Source organism: Cyrtonyx montezumae, unplaced genomic scaffold (assembly GCF_038088225.1).
Source record: "Cyrtonyx montezumae isolate F1298 unplaced genomic scaffold, pur_monq_1.0 scaffold_0, whole genome shotgun sequence".
Lineage (NCBI taxonomy): Eukaryota > Metazoa > Chordata > Aves > Galliformes > Odontophoridae > Cyrtonyx > Cyrtonyx montezumae.
This window is the reverse complement of record NW_027071824.1, coordinates 3,564,882-3,578,625: the sequence shown is the minus strand read 5'-3', so window position 1 is coordinate 3,578,625 and position 13,744 is coordinate 3,564,882. Positions and strand designations below refer to the sequence as shown.

The 13,744-nt window shown below is 43.5% G+C and overlaps 2 protein-coding genes across 4 annotated transcripts in view; both read left to right on the top strand.

Moving 5' to 3' along the window:
- GPCPD1 (glycerophosphocholine phosphodiesterase 1) overlaps nt 1-3,264 on the top strand; it is a 40,210-nt gene extending 36,946 nt beyond the window's left edge. For both annotated transcript variants that reach the window (XM_065736362.1, XM_065736444.1), the window contains one exon: nt 2,243-3,264. In XM_065736362.1, coding sequence (XP_065592434.1) covers nt 2,243-2,453 — 211 coding nt within the window. In that variant the 3' untranslated portion in view covers nt 2,454-3,264. The remainder of the gene's footprint in view (nt 1-2,242) is intronic.
- A 905-nt stretch (nt 3,265-4,169) lies between these two features.
- Nucleotides 4,170-12,467, top strand: THUMPD2 (THUMP domain containing 2). 2 transcript variants are annotated; one of them, XM_065737064.1, is made up of 10 exons: nt 4,170-4,269; nt 4,356-4,488; nt 4,933-5,345; nt 6,502-6,579; nt 7,600-7,652; nt 7,911-7,998; nt 8,579-8,650; nt 8,997-9,111; nt 10,169-10,286; nt 11,652-12,467. In XM_065737064.1, exons 1-10 carry the CDS (start codon nt 4,177-4,179, stop codon nt 11,965-11,967), a joined length of 1,479 nt encoding a protein of 492 aa, XP_065593136.1. In that variant the 5' UTR covers nt 4,170-4,176; the 3' UTR covers nt 11,968-12,467. The 2 variants fall into 2 exon arrangements, with proteins under 2 accessions (XP_065593136.1, XP_065593219.1); XM_065737147.1 differs by lacking the exon at nt 11,652-12,467 and adding an exon at nt 11,311-11,645.
- The last annotated feature ends 1,277 nt before the right edge of the window (nt 12,468-13,744 follow it).

The window sequence follows — 13,744 nt, the reverse complement described above, 5'->3', positions numbered from 1 at the left end:
CTGGTGCAAGGGGAAGACTTTTTTTCCATCCACTCCTTTCTCCACTCGGGCGATGGATTATTAGACATACCCATTGTCATTAAGCCAAAAATGAATGGTCTTGTGTCAGTCACAGGACAATATTCTGCTTTTTTGTTTAACAATCTTAACACCTAAAATACTGGAAATACTTGTGTTAGCAGGATTATCTATAGAGAAGGTGCAGCTTTGCCAGAGTAGCTTGGTTTCTATTTGAGCCCTGAAAAATGCATTAAAGATGTGATTGGGCATCTTCTTTTACCACTAAAAGCTGAATATCATGCTTTAAAACACTACTTATTTTAGTTTGAAGTATAGATTTACTTAAAGAGGAAATACGAATGTGGTGTAGAAGAATTCTTGGGAAAATAATGTATTTTAAGGCAGGAATTTGGAGGGGCACTCTGGTGTTTTTTCTACTGGAAAGACTTTGTAAATAGTGCAGGAAATCCTTCTGTGTTTGAATTTCCATAACAAGAAAATGGCCTTAAGTTTCTGCAAGAAGTTGGTTATGTATTAAATACCGATGTGGAGAAGGGGGGGTGGCTGCTAGCTTACATTTGCATTATGGGATTTTTTTTTATTCTTTGTATGATCAGAGTTTCGCTTGTTCAGTAATTCATCCAGCTGCATGAAAGTGGTGAGGCCAGTCATACTGAGATCTGTGCTTGCTGCTGAGCAACCTGGGTGCATTTGTCTGCCCTCAGAACACTGGCTCCATGCTGCTTCAGCATGGCTCCATGCTCAGTTGGCAGGCTCCGCATTAAGTTCTGTTTTCCAAAACTAACACAAATTTACCTGCAGTAAAAGGCAGAAGCATTTTTTAAACTTGTCAAAACTAAAAATGCCTTTAAATATGTGCCACTTCATTTGCCTGAAACTGAGCATTACTTAAATAACAGCATGTATCTATTCAGGAAGCTAACAAGCATAGGTTGATTTTTATAACTGAATCTGCTTCTTAGTCATGGAGGTATTACCTGGTGGCAGGGTAAGCCTTTCCTGCATTTTGAACTGTGCAGGAGCCCTGAGTTTGCCTTGAGATGGAATGAAATAGTATTTAGTAGCTGAGAATCTGCTCTCTCAAATAGTGTTAAAGTGCTCCCTATATCTATCCATTGTCATTTCTGTGGAAATAAATAGGAGGCATTACTTTCTTTCTTGTCTCTTCTTCACTCGTTTTTGGATCAAGCTCCAGCCAAAGTTGGCAAGAAATACTTTACTCAATTTTGATAACATAAATTAAGGAGGGACATCTGCATCTACTTCTGAAGCTGTTCCTAAAGAATGTTTATGGGAATGTGAACACTTTTGCCTTATGATGCGCTACAGCAAAATAGTATTTGAGTTATGCTTAATGTGTGTGTTGTCTGACATAAAATATGCTTTGGATTTGGATAGTCTGGTACAGTGTTAACAAGTCCTACAGCTTTGTTTCCACATATGAAAAACATGAACGTGAAAAGAGAATGTGCTATTAAAACAGTGTAGGTAGTTGACTGCATTAGGTGTGATTTTCTGGCTTTTCACTCTTCAGTTAGTATTGTAACAGTAGCTTTAAAAAAGCATTGTAACAACACTGCCCAGGGCAGTGGGCACAAGTGCTCGGGGAATGTTGGGACACCTCTGTCACACTGGGTTTGAGTTTGGGTGGTGCTGTGTGGAGCTGGGAGTTGGGCTCGATGATCCTTGTGGGTCCCTTCCAACTCAGGATGTTGTTTGGCTCTAGGGTTTGAAGCCTAAAATTCTGTTTGTTGCTGCTTTGTGTCAACTGTAAAAATATAATTTCAGAAGAGTAACTACAGTCAATATCAGTGGGTAACATTTTAGTATATACTTTTTAGTGTATCAAATCAACCACTGTGTAAAAGGCACAAGATTTTATACTGCGAGAACAGAGACAAGACTTAAGGAAACACTCTCAAGCATCTTGTTTTTATAGACTTGCTAGTGTTTTAAGTAGAATCATAGAATGGTTTGGGCTGGAAGGGACCTGTGAGATCACCTAGTTCCAGCCTTCTGCTATAGGCAGGGACATCTCCCTCTAGACCAGGCTGCTCACAGCCCCGTCCAGCCTGGCTTTAAATGCTTCCAGGGAGGGGGTGCTTACAACTTTATTAGGTTTACTTTAAGCCGTTGCTTGTTTTTTACCCTAATAATCTAGTCTTTCTGTGAACTGTCAGGTTACACTGATAACTGTTGTCATCTTTTTTCATTTATTTAGGATATACGACTCAAATCCCGAACAACCAAACATATTCCAGGTGGAGCAACTGGAACGTCTAAAGAAGGAACTACCAGAGTTGAAGAGCTGCGTGTGTCCCACTGTTAGCCACTTTAAGTCCATATCTCCATGTAAATGCCATCATAGTTGCTTGGAAGAGAAAGCTGTAGACAACTTGCAGAGCGTTCAAATACAGAAGGACGGACTCTAGGCAGAATGCTGGTTTGTACCTGCTCAGTTTTGACCATGAAGCAGTGCTGTCCATGCCTTCACGTCTGTTTAAGTTTCCCAAATAGCAATAACTGTGTTCCTCCCTCCTGACAGTACTTCGAGTTTGAAAGGATGCTAAAGTATTGAGCCAGCTGTAGCTGTTGTTCCAGTTTACATACTTTTAACTTCCTCATAATCAAGTCTCAAATTTTGAAAACAGGAAATGAAGTATTAACACTAAGTGTATTTTAAAAATAAGTTAAGCACTCTGAGGAGTGGAATCTCAAAAACTACATTGTAGAGAAATTACAATGATCTGGGAATGAAAATGCTTAAAAAATATATTGATTTGACTTAAATTTTACTTCAATACTGCAGCTCGTCAGCCTGTACATGACAACAGGAAATGAAGCGTGGTCGTAAGGCACATATAATCTGGCCTGAATAAATTGGTACCTCATATGTATACATATATATAGTATGTATTTGCACTGATACATCAATGCGTACAAAGCTTTGTGCCATTTTAGAAACATCTGTGTATTTTCTTTAAGTAAATGGCAATGCACGTGAACTCATTTCTTCCCCTCCAGTGGACATTCAGGCTGCTGCCAGTTTCCTCATTGCCAACCGAGTGCTGTGTGTAGCAGTGAGGGGTGAACCGTGTGACACCTCTCGTTTATCTCACAGAAACCTGCTGAACTTTTAGAAGTGTTGCTTATGTTTTAACAGAATTGCAGAAATACCTTCAGTGGTTGATAATCTTTTGCACAATAACCTTAATAAACAAAATCTGTATGAATGCACAAGCTCTAGAAATGCATGCTTTAGTTAATAAGCATGGGATTTAGGTGTGTGAGGTCCTTGCATCTTCACGGTGCTAGTTATGTGTGAAGGGTGCAAGGACTCACTGAACTACTTCATCTTATTGCCTAAAACCACAAGCCTGTTATTCACAAACACTCGGAGGAGGGAAAAAAAAAAGCTACACCATACATGGTTTGGCTTTTTCATATTAGAAGCCACTAGCTTTTGTATTTTGCAATATTGATTCGCTACTTTTCTTTTTTTAGAGCAGGAATCACAAATGTTCTGAACTCAGATAATCTGTATGCTGTTGGCTGATACCTATCCCTTGTAATTTATTACAAAGTCATAGCTTAGGATTCTTAGTAGGTACACATGCATGTCCTTTTTCCTCCTGGAGTTGTAGGTCATGCCAACACAACAGTTGTAACTTTCTACTGAAGTGTTAATGTATAGTAAGAATGGAAAAATATTTATTTTTTTCTCTTGTAAATTGACAATGAAAACAATAGTGTGTACTATATCTTTATATACAGTCATTGCAACACAGAACCGATTGTACAGAGTAAAGCCATTGCAGATACGTGCTTGAGCTTGCACCTCTGAGCAGTTTGAAACAGCTTGGTTTCAACTTGCCTTGCGTATTTTAGTATTTGAAGTTCGTCCTGCACAAACAGTAATGACTAGATACTTGGAAGCTGTCTTTTGTATATTCCAAAATAAACGAAATCTACCTTCACAAGTGTGCAAGCTGTGGTTTTTGGGAGGGAGGGAGGGAGCACTCAGCTTCGTTTTTGAGATCAAATATGATCACCTGCCCCTTCCACTGAACGCAGTGAGCCCCCCCCCCCCCCCACTCGCATTTCCCCACAGGCGCTTCACACGTGACCTGCGCTGCGCCCCAGGGGCGGGCCAAGATGGCGGCGGGCGCGCGGTACTTCTGCACGGCGGGCCGCGGCCTCGAGCCGTTCCTGGCGCGGGAGGTGCGCGCGCGGCTCGGCGCCACCGAGGTGAGGGCGGCCGCACCCCCGTACCCCGCGGGGATCGCAGAAAGCGCGTTTCCCTGTGTGTTTGCCTGTCTGCTTTTTTCCCTAAGGTGGACTATGTGTTAGGGAAGGTTTTCTTCACCACCGCCGCGGAGCCGGACGAGCTGAAGGAGCTCAAGTCGGGAGAGCGGCTGTTCCTGCTGCTGAAGAAGCGCGTCCCGCTGTCCGTGTGTGGAAATAAAGGTACCGCGCTCGATGCACCCCCTCTGCTCTGCCCTGCTGAGGCCTCTCCTGGAGTACTGTGTCCAGTTCTGGGCTCCCCAGTACAAAAAAGACAGGGATCTCTTGGAAAGAGTCCAGTGCAGGGCTACAAAGATGGTGAAGGGCGTGGAACACCTCCCTTATGAAGAAGGGCTAAGTGAACTGGGTCTGTTCAGCCTTGAAAAATGGAGACGCAGAAGTTTGTTGAACATCAAGGAGATGCTCCCTTTAAAAAAGAATAAACTTGCAGCTTTGGGTCTGAGTACACGTGCATTGAGAGTTGTCTGTGGTATAGGCTGCTCCCGTTCCTGGATTCACACCTTAATGGCAGCTAAATATGATCTCCGTTGACAGCTGTTCTCATGCTGTAAGAGAATGAAGGGCTGACATTGAACTGCATAACCTGAAACTGTGTTTTTCTTCCAGGGAAAATGCTGCATGAGATTAAAACCCTTCTCACTGAGGAACCCAAGTCCTGTCTGGACGTTATCACTACTTGGAGAAAGCTTCGTAGTCACGAGGGGAAAAAGGATGAGGTCTCTCAAGAAAACCCATTACCTTGTAAGAGAAAACCAGAAGAAGAGATTAACATTGCATCTAAAAGACAGAAAACAGAACAAGTAAGAGAGATTGTGTCTGAAGAATGTCAAGCAGGAGCTGGAGAAAACTGTGTGGTATCGAAGGAGAATAATCAGGACTGCCAGTCTGAAAGCAAGGCTTCTCTAGAAGTCTCTGCCATAAGCAGCATAGAGAAACCTATTGAGAATGAGAAGCAGAACTTCAGTTTCAGAGTTTCTTGTCGTTGCAGTGGAGCAATTGCCAAGATACTCACTTCACAGGTATGATAAAGTGTCCGTGTTCTAAAAGATTTTAGCAGAGGTGAAAGGAGATATGTAATTTATATGCTACTTAAATTCTGTTTTGAAGTAAAGAACTGATCTAGACTTTTTCTGTCTCATCTCAAAGAAGAAGAACAAAAGCCTTAAAACCCACATTTACCTTAAGCAAGTGGAAATACCAGTGCTGTTGTTAACTTCAGGACATTGTTACCCTGTTTGTTTTTCAAATCGGTGCCTTTTAATGAGGACTGGTAGAGGTAAGAGGTTGAGTATGCGGGTGGGGGAAGCCTGGTGGCCTGAGAGCAAAGTGCATGTAGCTCGCAGCTGCCTGAAGGGCTGCTGCAATGCAGAGGAGCTGAGTGCCTTCCAGTTGGGGCAGTTTGGAAGGGAGCTGATTGGACGTTCAAAGAATTTGTTTCCCAGGAGAGTGGTGCATCCCTGGCTCGTGCTCTGGGCTGTGGATCTCAGCCTCGCTGAGCCCCAGACCTCTGTTAGAGTGGTGTACAGACCTTTGGGGGTGCTTTCCATCCAGCACTATTCTCAGCTGTGCTGTATTTTCACTGTGAAAAAATAATAATAAAGGTAGCTGCAGTTTATTTAGTTTTCTCTTACTTGAAGATAACTATAGTTATCAGTAGCTTTTTTTTTCCTCTACTAGCATGGGTACCTTGGGAAGATGGGACACGTGAGGCTGCCGGCACCAGTGCTTGCTTAAATTTGTGCTGTGTGTTAGAGCTCTTAGTCTGAAGGCAGAGCCTTCCACAGGTGACAAAAGCATTAAAACTGAGAACTGTGCTTACACGCTGGTAGGTTTTCCTTTAGGTGGTCCAGTTTACAGTCATGCAAAATACTTTGCGTGTGATATGTGACCCTGAAATGACTACGGCTGTGTGTTCTAGCTTGGGCAGAGCTTGAATTTCAGCTTTCCACCCTCCAGGTGAGCAGCAGCCATTTTGTTCTGAGGTGCTGCACATCTGCCAGTCTGTCCTGTTATACTTTTTCTGGTCTTTGTACAGTTTGTTTTCTATGGATAAAGAGGGGCTCCTTCTTTTCCTAGATACTTTTGGGGGTTGCATAGTCAGGGCTGTGATCTGTAGCTTTCTTAATCCTCTTTTTTTTTTTTTTTATTGCCTGTTCCTGGACTTTCCCTTTGCAGGAGATTGGAAGAGCGGTTGGCATAGCGCTAAGGAAGCAGTTTGGATGGCGGGCTGATCTGCGGGCCCCTGACCTGGAGGTAGGGCACTTGTCTGCTGGGTGGTCTGTGCTTCACTCAGAATTGTCCCCGAAGTCCTTTATTTTTTCCTCTGTTCCTTTTGTTTGCAGTACCACAGCCTCTGCCCATTTGTCTTTCTGCTGCTGAATTTAACTAGAAATCATCTGGTAGTGCTGAACAGAGCTTTTCAGTGGCATGTATGCACAACTTTCAGAGCACTTTTAGCTCCAGTCACGAATACTGGAAAGGCCAGCATGGGCCTGCACTGACTGGGGAGGATCCATGCAGGAGATGTCTCAGGATCTGGCACTCATATAAACTGCTTGGTTCTCCACTTGTGGAAAATGGAGCTCACCCATTCTCCTTCAGTCTCTGCAGGGGTAGAGAGAGAGCAGCAAGGTCATGTTTTCGAGGAACTCATTGAGACTGCTTCTTATGGAGGAGGTGCAGAGTTGCAACCTATTCCCAAGTCTTGACTCTTAGAAGAGTTTCAAAAGCATCCTGTTTCACTTGGGGCCTCCTGGAGAATGGGCTGCAGTCATGCAGTGCTTCTTGAGGAGCTTTTGGGGGTACTCTGTGTGGGGCAGGAGGCTGATCTCCCCAAGCTGCATGGAAGGAGTATCTGTGTCTGCCTTCCAGCTGCAATGCTCCTTAGTGGCACTGCTTTTTTCAGAAAAACAGAATGAAAAAGGGCAGGGAGTGAATGGCTGAGTACTAGTATGCAATCAGTGATCTCTAATTACAGTGAGTTTATAGGTAAAAAACATTATTAAAAAGAAAAGTGGTTTCTGTAAAAATTGAAGTGCTTGGTGATGGGTTCCTGACAAAAATCCTCTCCCAGATAGCAAATAATGCTTGAACTGGCTTTCAGTTTATCTTGTCTGATTACTTCCAATTAATCATAAATTTGTAAAGTGTGTATTTTTGCTCTTAAACTAGGATTGGAAGATCATAGAAGCATCTTCCATGTCTGGCTGAGAGGAGTTGAAGCTATTTCCGTCTCAAGTTGAGAGATCCCAGTGTTATTCTTCTCTCTTTCAGATCTTTCTACATCTTAATGACATTCACTCAGTTGTGGGGATTCCTCTTTTCAGGTAGGCATTCTCATCACTAGATTTGTTCTGGCAGTATCAGAACGGGCATAATTTCTGAATAGTCTTGCTGCCCTCTGTATTTCTCTTTTGGATCGGTTTTCTTGTCTGACTGGAGTTTACCTGAGCACATAGGCCAGACTTGGCAGTGAGCACATGGCTAAAAGCAGGCTGGGTTGTCTGCAGACCTGGGAAGTTCAGATCTTTTGGTATTTTCTGGGTGGCTGTGCTGTTATCTTACATTGATTTTGGTGTTTACAGGCTTCCGTTGGCAAACAGAGAGTATATCAAAACAGCAGGCCTGCGGTCGACTGTTGCCTGGGCCATGGCATCTCTGGCTGAAATAAGTGTAAGTGAATGTTCATGGCAACGATGCAGAGTCCTGAGTAAGGCTGTTTGCTGCTTGGCAGGGCTGAAGCTGGAGTTCTGGAGCAGTGTGGTGATTTCCATGCCCCATGCGTGAATCCACACGGATAGAGCTTGCCTTACTTGTGCTCAGAGTGCACTGTCACAGGGTGTTCAACCAGATACCTGCTCTATAGGTCCATGTTTTTCTAAGCACAGTGTTACTCCTTGTACAGATGGGTTGAAGTTGCAAGGTTTTCTTTTACTGTTCAGATGTCAAAGCTAGTTTGGGGTTGTTTTTGTAAGGAAAACAGAAACCACTGTGATCCATGGGTTACTTTGTAAGCAGCATCTGTCTGCAGTCCAGTCGTGAATTTTTCCCTAGATGTGACCTCAAGATGCATTGTGTTTGCTAAAACTATTCATGCTTTTTACTCTTGTCTTACAAGCATGTTTGGCCTGGTAAAGCAATGACTTGTCTGCACTGGGTTCAGTGCAGCTAAGTAGGAGGTCAGTCATCAGTACGTGGCTGAGGATGCTTTGCATTGAGAGAGGAGTGTGTCACATCCCCTTTATTTTTGTAGGTGGGTGCCTTTGTGCTGGATCCCATGTGTGGGCTAGGAACCATCCTGCTGGAAGCTGCCAAAGAGTGGCCTGTAAGTATCTCACAAAAGCAAGGGTTTGAGCCAGACTCCTTGTAGTTGCACCAAGAAATCTGTACTGTTGTTATACCAACATCCATTCATGAGAACCTGGAACCAAAATAATCTTTGCAGGCAGTTGTTCAAAAAGTCGTAGTACAGATATTCCTCCACAAGAATGTAAAGCAGAGTCCTGTGTGTTGTGCAGGTGGTGTGAGCCCTGTGCTGATGGTCTGCAGGGCTTTTGTGAGCCACCCGTGGCTCTTTTAAGAATGCCTGGGCCTATCCTAGAAATGGAAGTGTCGGTGTGACAGTGCAGCCAGCAAACTGTCTAAAAGACTTTTTTGTTTTCTCTGAACAGGAAGCCTGTTACTGGGGTACAGATACAAGTGATTCACAATTAGAGGGTGCAAGTATGAATATTAAGACTGCAGGCTTGAATGATAAGATTGAGCTGTTTAAAGCTTCTGTGAAAGGTATGTCTGTAAGCTTTCAAAGAAAGGCTTTCAAAGTGCAAAGTCTTTTGTGGTTCAGTAATTATATAGGTTGTATAGGTGCTCTTGAGGTGGTCTGTAATAGAGCTGTCTTTAAAAATAAATAGTTGGCTAGTGACTGCAGAATTATTTGCTGTGTGCCACTCTGAAATTTGGCAAGAATAAGCTCAGAGTAGAATAATTTTCAGGCTCAGGCAGTAAGTGATGTAATGGTAAATTCACAACCACAAAATGGTCCAAGAAACTTATCTATCCAATTCTGGAAAGGCTGGCACAGAATCACAGCAGGGTTTAGGTGGGAAGGGACTACTGGAGGTCTTCAGTTATGTCATCTGCTCAGAGCAGGGTTAACCCTAAAGCCAGGTTCAGATTGCTCACCTTGTCCTGGCAAATCCTGAGCATCCTGAAGGATGGAGCACCCATGGTCTTCCCTTTCACCTGAAGCCTGTACCTTGGCCAACTCAACCTGCTGTGTGGTTGGCCTTTCACCACCAGGGTGCACTGCTGCTCGAGAAATCTAAATACTCCTGGGGATGCAGAAATGTTGATTCTGTTAGAGCTTTTATTTTGTAAGTATTTCCCCAAAGTGATTCTGGTTGTAATGTAATTACTGGGAGAAGGAGTGGGTAAAGGGGAATCCAACTTGTGGCTTTTTGCCATTAATACCTGTAGATTTAAACATTGGTGCCTGAGTACTTGCAAGCTTAGCTCTTCCTTTGCATTTTGCTTGTAAAGATTTACTGTGTGCTGAGAAGCAGCAGTTAGTTTGGAACTGTGCAGTGCCCTGCAGGGGAAGTCTTAGTGTTGAAGCAAACCATCACTGGTAACAGGGAACGCTAGGCAGCGCTCTGGTGGATTTGTCTCCACTGCATTGGGTTGGTAACTTCATAGTGTTGTTTGTGAGGGAAAAAAAGAGGAGGTGCTGTGAAGCTAGTGGCATAACCCATGAAAGAGCTGGTAGAACATTCTGTAAGGTGAACAAGAGCATGACTGTTGTTGGCTTTGCAGATAGATGTCAAGACCTACCTTTACTCTGCAGCGCTGCCGTTGCCTTCAGAAAGCTTTGATGCTGTGATTTCGGATATTCCATTTGGGAGGAAGTTCAAGATCACAAAAGACATACAATTTCTACCAGATATTCTCCAGGAGATGGAGAGGTATGTGTGGCCTTTGCTGTCGATGTAATGATGGCTTGTGATCTTCAGCTGAAGCTGACGGCATCTGCTTTGTTTGAAACGCTCTCCAGTTCTGTCTCATGAGCCTGTGCAGACTGTGAGAGTCTGAGTCCTTTACTTGTCCCTTTAAAGGCTGTTGTGACTCGTCTTGCAAGCTGTGGAAGTGCTGATGGCAGTGCAAGCTAACAAGGAGTGAGCTTGTTTTCTGAGCCACAGTGGCATCATGAGTGAGACAAAAGAGTAAAAGAGGGTAACAGAGCAAAATTTAAAACACGGACAGGCAAATAAAACAATAATCATTTCTCAGCTGAGGCCTGTATAAAATCATATGCTTAATTTCACAGTCGAGCTTTTACCAGACTGCCTTGGCAGGAAAGATCTCGGGCTGGAAAATGGTGATACGCATTTTAGTTGCTTCTAACGGGGCAGTTTGAGCTATCTGCCACCTAATTTAGCCTTTTTGGCTGAAAACAAGCCCTTTGTTCAGGATTGCTCAGCAGATGTTGGTTTCGCTCACGCGCTGCAGGAATATGGTGGGAAGATGGTAAAGAAAGTGAAGTAGCTCCACAGAATGGCAGGGCAGTGTTACGTCAGCTCACACTGACTGTCCTGCTTTTGGCATGTTTCACATTCTTCTCTTCTGGTCTCATTTGCTCTGTTGGATCATTCTAAGCAAAATATCTTCTTGGGAAGGCAGAGGTGAGGAAAGGACTGTTACCGTGAGAGCCCCACCAGTAACACTGTTGAGTGCACTTGCTGTGAGAGCCAGGATAGCCTTTTTTTCTCTTCTTTCAAAGAAGTGTTTCTTTTATGTACTAAGAAAAAATAAACTACCAACAGTTGGTTAATCTTCCTGTTTCCTGTGTCTGACGGACTTGAAGGGTCAGTTGAGTACAGAAAGGGGCAGAGCTTTTAATGTTTCCAAAGGGAAAGGAAAGCTTCAGAATTGCTTTACCAGTGTGGAAAGCTCACTCTCTCGCTGCAATGGGAAGCTATTCCTTTGCAGGCCGATGGAGACTCAGGTCTTGCTTCTCATAATCAGACTCAAAAATTGGATTTGAAGTTGATTGGAATTGGAAGAATATGAAGAGCAAAGAAGCTAATGGAAAGAACTCTTAAGGCGGAAAGGTTTGTAAGTCAATAGAGGGCGCAGTTCTCTCATTGAGAAAGTAACAAAGGTGAATTTAAATTCCCTTGGCTCAACTCAGTAAAAGCAGTATTTGCAGTTCACTTAATGTATTTAGGGGTTTCATTGAATGCAAGTGACGTCTGAAGTATCACTGTTGTTGAGTTCTGAGTGAATCCAGGCAGGATGAACACCTGACCTTTATTTTCTGTAATTGCCAGAGTACTTCGTGTTGGAGGGATTATTGTGCTGTTGCTGAATCAAGATCTCCGTAAGCGCATGGATGGCATTGCCAAGAACATTGAACATGAATCTCTTAATGCCATTTCTGATGGTGCAGGTGAAACAGCCACTGTGAAAGCCTTGAATAATGGTGGGAATTCATCCTCCTTGGGGACTGGTGTTGAAGAACCTGTTCCCAGCTGTGGACAGATGTGTTTTGGGTCTCTGGTGCCTGATGGCATTTATGAAGTTAGTCTTGGAAAGACGGATGCTTTCATATACAAATACAGGAAGATCTCTACTGCTGGGAATTAGTAGCTTCTGTGCATTGTGCCAAAGTTGAACTTGAATCCTCACAGACATGAAAGCAGCATGGCAGTGAACTGGTGTAACTCTGCTACTGCAAACCTTTGTTTGCTAGCTCACCTCAGTTTACTTGAGCGTACTTTGGCTTTTAGATGGAAGATACCCATTTGTGTTTCAAACATTTTTAATATAAACTGCTGTAACAGGACAGAGCCCTCGAATCTTTGCTTAGATAAATCCTCTCAATGTCAGGATGAGTTCTTCATGAGAGAAAGACTTCAAATGCTGTACCACAAAAATGAGGTAATACTACATGTAAAAGGGTTTTCACCTCCATTAATATTTTTAAAAGTGCTTCTTAAGAAATCTCCAGCTATTCTTGAGGACTGGACGGAGAGCCTTACTACGTGCCTTGCAGCCTTGTATTATTTTAAAGCTATCTTATGATGAATTTGAATTGTCACTATTCAGATACCGTGCTGTGGAAAATAAATTATTTTCAGTATTAACTCCTCGTGGAGTTTGCATGTGTCATAGGAATGCTTCAGCTTTTAGTGTGAAAAACTTATTTCTGTCAAGATTATGTTTTTCCTTGCTTGATAACATTGCTCTAAGAGCATAGTGTAGAAGGCAGAAAAGCTTGCGGAATGAGTTAACAATTAGAAGTGACTTCTGTCTGCAAAGAAGCATGTCGATTTCTTTTTTTTCTTTTTTTGAAAAGGGAGAGGTCTTGATTTGCCTGTGCAATAGGTATTCTGGGGGATGATAGTCAAATTCAGAGCTTTCCTGTGGCTTGCTGATCTGAGTGAGTTATTTCTATGGAGAATTACTGCTAATTGCTTTCAGATGGTACTTTGTACAAGAATTTGCAACTTGGCAAGTTGAGATGGACTTGTGCCTTGTGCTCCTCAGCCATGATGAGAATGGAGATACGGTTAGAATCCGCGTGTGTATCTGGGTTTTTGTTTTGTTTCCTTTTTTCTGGTTGCATGGGCTAGCAAAGGAGGAAACAGTTCTTCACAGTGAATCGCTTCTTCTGATGCAGTGCAGGATATGATTGGCTTTCTGGGCTGCAGGGGCTCGTGGCTGCCCATGTCCAGCTTCCAATCCACCAGTACCCCCAGGTCCTTTTTGGTGGGGCTGCGTTCCATCCTTACATTGACCTGCTTGTACTGATAGCAGGGGTTGCCTCAACCCAGATGTTAAGACCTTGCACTTGGATTTGTTGAACCTCATAAAGTTCACCTGGGTGCACTGCTGGAGCCTAAGTCTCCCTGAATGGCACTGCATCCCTTGGGCATGTCAACTGCACCACACAGGTTGGTGCTATCTGCAAAGTTGCTGAAGGTGCACTTGATCCCACTGTTGAGATTGATGAAGATGTTAGAGAACACTGGTCCCAGTACTGACTTCTGAGGATCACCACTTCCCTCCACCTGGACAATGAGCCATTGACCACCACTGTCTGAGTACAGTATCATAACCAGTTCCTCGTCCATCAAACAGTCCACCTGTCAAGTCCATATATTTCCTATTTGTAGAGAAGGATTTATGGGGGCCACATCAAAGGCCTTACTGAAGTCCAGATGACATCAGTGGCTCTTCCCTTGTTCACTGACTCAGGTACGCTGCCAAAGAAGGCCAGTCAGGACCTGCCCCTGGTGAAGCCATGCTGATTGTCCTGTATCACCTCCCTGTCTTCCATGTACCTTAGTATAGCTTCCATGAGGATCTGTTCCATGATCTTCCTCAGCACTGAGGTAATGCTGACAGGTCAGTAATTTTC

Excerpts from the sequence above, each read along its gene's own strand:
- THUMPD2 (XM_065737064.1), top strand. The coding sequence starts at position 4,177 with ATGGCGGCGGGCGCGCGGTACTTCTGCACGGCGGGCCGCGGCCTCGAG. Across the intron at positions 4,270-4,355 it reads CGCGGCTCGGCGCCACCGAG|GTGGACTATGTGTTAGGGAA; the intron begins GTGAGGGCGGCC and ends TTTTTCCCTAAG. Across the intron at positions 7,653-7,910 it reads GTGGGGATTCCTCTTTTCAG|GCTTCCGTTGGCAAACAGAG; the intron begins GTAGGCATTCTC and ends TGGTGTTTACAG.